The sequence below is a fragment of the Bombina bombina genome, chromosome 5 (genome assembly GCF_027579735.1).
Source record: "Bombina bombina isolate aBomBom1 chromosome 5, aBomBom1.pri, whole genome shotgun sequence".
NCBI lineage: Eukaryota > Metazoa > Chordata > Amphibia > Anura > Bombinatoridae > Bombina > Bombina bombina.
In genome coordinates this window covers 725,946,737-725,949,849 of record NC_069503.1, presented here as the reverse complement: position 1 = coordinate 725,949,849, position 3,113 = coordinate 725,946,737, and the positions used below count along the sequence as shown (strand labels likewise).

Below are 3,113 nucleotides of genomic sequence, written 5' to 3'. Positions count from 1 at the left end.
AAAATCTTTCTTTCATGTTTCAGAGAATACAATTTTAAACAACATTCCACTTTACTTCTATTATCTAATTTGCTTCATTCTTTAGATAGCCTTTGTTTAAGAAATAGCAATGCACATGGGTGAGCCAATCACACGAGGCATCTATGTGCAGCCACCAATCAGCAGCTACTAATACTGTTTAGATATGCTTTTAACAAAAGATATTAAGAGAATGAAGCAAATTAGATAATTAAATTAAAAAGTTGCTCTTTCTAAATCATGGAAAAAAATGAGTTTCATGTCCCTTTAATTCTAATAATAAATTGATAAACCTTAAGATATTGACTCTTCTTTGTAGATGTTACACAGATTCCTAACACCAAGAAGTCCAAGTACTGTATTTTTTCACTGTTTTGTTGAGTTTAGATGATTTTAGGGAACCATATGTTGTTGTATGGTTTCTTTACAATATGAACAATATTAATATTGACCATTGTGGTGTAGTTAAACCACAACTGGAGAAATACCATGAAATGGAAGCCCATACTATGACTCCCCTGTTTTTGTTGTTGTGTTTGAGCAAACAAGCACTGTATAAAATATAACAGGGATGAAGTCTGAAGTATTCACTTCCAATTTCTCTTGGTAATTTGGGGGGGGGGGGGTCAATTTTTAGGGTTAAAATACAGGGAAAGAAGTTAAATAAACTAATTCAAGTATATTGTATTTTATCATATAAGGAATTCAACTTTGTGTTTTAATGTCAATTTTTAGGCCATTTGTAGACATCCAAATATTTTACAAACTACAGATATTTACATCTTAATTGTCTTATTAATACTTCAGTATATACATGTTTTTTATTTGAATTTAGCTTGGGACACCAAAATACAGTACAAGAACACACAAACATTGTTTTCAAAAACAAAAAAAACCCCATCTTGATCACTCACTTTAACAAATATACATTTATTAGCTTTCTATTAATTGCTTACTCATGCAAGATCTGGATGCACGCTGGGGAAATATCCATTGAAAACCTTCTTTTACATATATTTTTGTTCGATAATAAAACAGTGATTTTTAAAATGTATTTAAACATCAAGGTATTCATTTTTTTCACATATTTCCTATGTAAACCGTTTCAAGGTAAGGCATTCATAATAAAGATTTTTTTTCCCCGCGATAAGTTGATTATTTAAGCTATGGATACACTATACACATTTCACAAGAGAAATGCCTTTCTGCTTTCTTCACAAAGCATATATAAATATTCCATGGGTTGTTAATGACGCTCTAAAATTCAGAGGTGATGCCAAATTATTCCTTTCAAGATTCCATGCATATAGAACCCTTCAAAGAACCTGACAAATAAAGATACAGTTAAGTATTAAAAATCATTTAACCCCTTGGCACCAAAATATATGGCTATGGTCTCCAGGATATATTCCAGTGCAGGCTGTAAGGTCTTTTAAAGTGCAAATACAGAACAAGTGTCATTTAATAAAGATACATCACCCTTACAGAACAGACAGCATTTATTAAAGGCACATTACACATTGCCATTGTTTTCCATCCTGATTATTCAATATGTTTGTATCTTCATTTAAAAGGACATAAAGGCCCAAATTATGCATGATTAATGCGGAGTGTTCCGTTTTAAAAATGTACTTAATTCTTTTGGTGTTATTTGCTGAAAAGCAGGTAGGCTCAGGAGCATGCAAGTATGTTGAACACTTTATGACAGCAACTTTTGCAAGAAAGCTTTTAGCAATGTTATACACTGTACACACCTTGCTGCTAGTGCTCACAAGCATTCTTGCAAAACTGCTGACATATAGTGATCCATACACATGTACACTACCTACCTATGTATGCTCTTCAACAAAGAATACCTGATAAACATATACTTGTCATCCCTTAACTGCAAATCAAAATATAGTCTTTATAACAGCAATCTAATTGAAGCCTTTCATATCAAGTAATGCTTGTACATAGCAATTAATCATTATTTGCATGAATGTTGCTAATAATTATGTCAGATTGAAGATGTAGAATGTATAGTACCAGAGAGATATCATCCACAGCCGGTGGTGTTAACTGGTTTCCATAGCTACGCTGAACATTTCAATAATAGCCAATATGGGCTATGCCTCCATTTCATATTAATATAAAAAAAATAAAAGTATAAATAAATATATAATTATAATATATTTAATATTTATTTAATATATTTAGTTAAGTTAAAAATTGTTATGAAATTGCACATTGACCACTGCAAGCTGTTTATTGATAAAGGCAAATCCATAAAGGTATATTTTGTTAAATCTAACTAATGTAAAATATGAGGTAATAAAATAGTAAATGTTAGTGCATAGAAAGTAATGTCCAGTCATATACATTCTGAAGAGAGCTGTGTATAAAAAAATGACGTTACATTAGGATTATTGCGGCTTTGTTTGAGTCTAAGAAAACGTTTGGTTGTACTGCTGAGTAACGCGGATAAAAGTTGTCCGTCTGCTTAGCTCTTTTAATTTGGCAGCACCCACATAAGTACAGGTTGATCTGAGGCCTCCAAGTATGTCCCGAATGGTGTTTTCCACATCACCTCTGTAAGGGACTTCTACAGTTCTGCCTTCAGAAGCCCTAAATACGCAAAAAGAAAACTCATTACATGCAATTAGCACCGGCTGGTAAATATAACAAATAAAAGCCAGACAATGCTTCTATACGACATACTGCTAGTTTTATGGAGAAACTAGAAAAAATTAGTGTGGTGTCTGCAGAATTCAACCCATTGGCTGGGAGCTAAAATAAATGAGCTGTTTAAGAATATGGCATCTTACATTAAAAGGCATTATCTGTGAGGTTTCCTCTATGAAAAGCTGAAAGGCAAAAATACCCAATTACTAAAACTGTAATCTCTCATTGCAGAAGGATGTTAAGTTGTGCTCTAGGCTGGTTATGCAGCCTATTATTTCCTTCTACTTTGTCACATACCTCTCTTTACAATGATATGACCAATGTCATTTACTGATCTCTCATTAGAGAAAGCTTCTTGGATTTAGAGTTATATATTAAGTCACTGAATCCCCATAAATACATGTTCCCACACAGAGTTAATTCTCTGCTGC

General features: G+C 32.6%; 1 protein-coding gene across 1 annotated transcript in view; it reads right to left on the bottom strand.

Moving 5' to 3' along the window:
* Window positions 1-928: 928 nt before the first annotated feature.
* Window positions 929-3,113, bottom strand: part of GMPR (guanosine monophosphate reductase) — a 257,883-nt gene continuing 255,698 nt past the window's right edge. Inside the window, exon 9 of the mRNA XM_053714765.1 lies at window positions 929-2,625. Within this exon, the coding sequence (XP_053570740.1) occupies window positions 2,445-2,625 (181 nt within the window). The 3' untranslated portion in view covers window positions 929-2,444. The remainder of the gene's footprint in view (window positions 2,626-3,113) is intronic.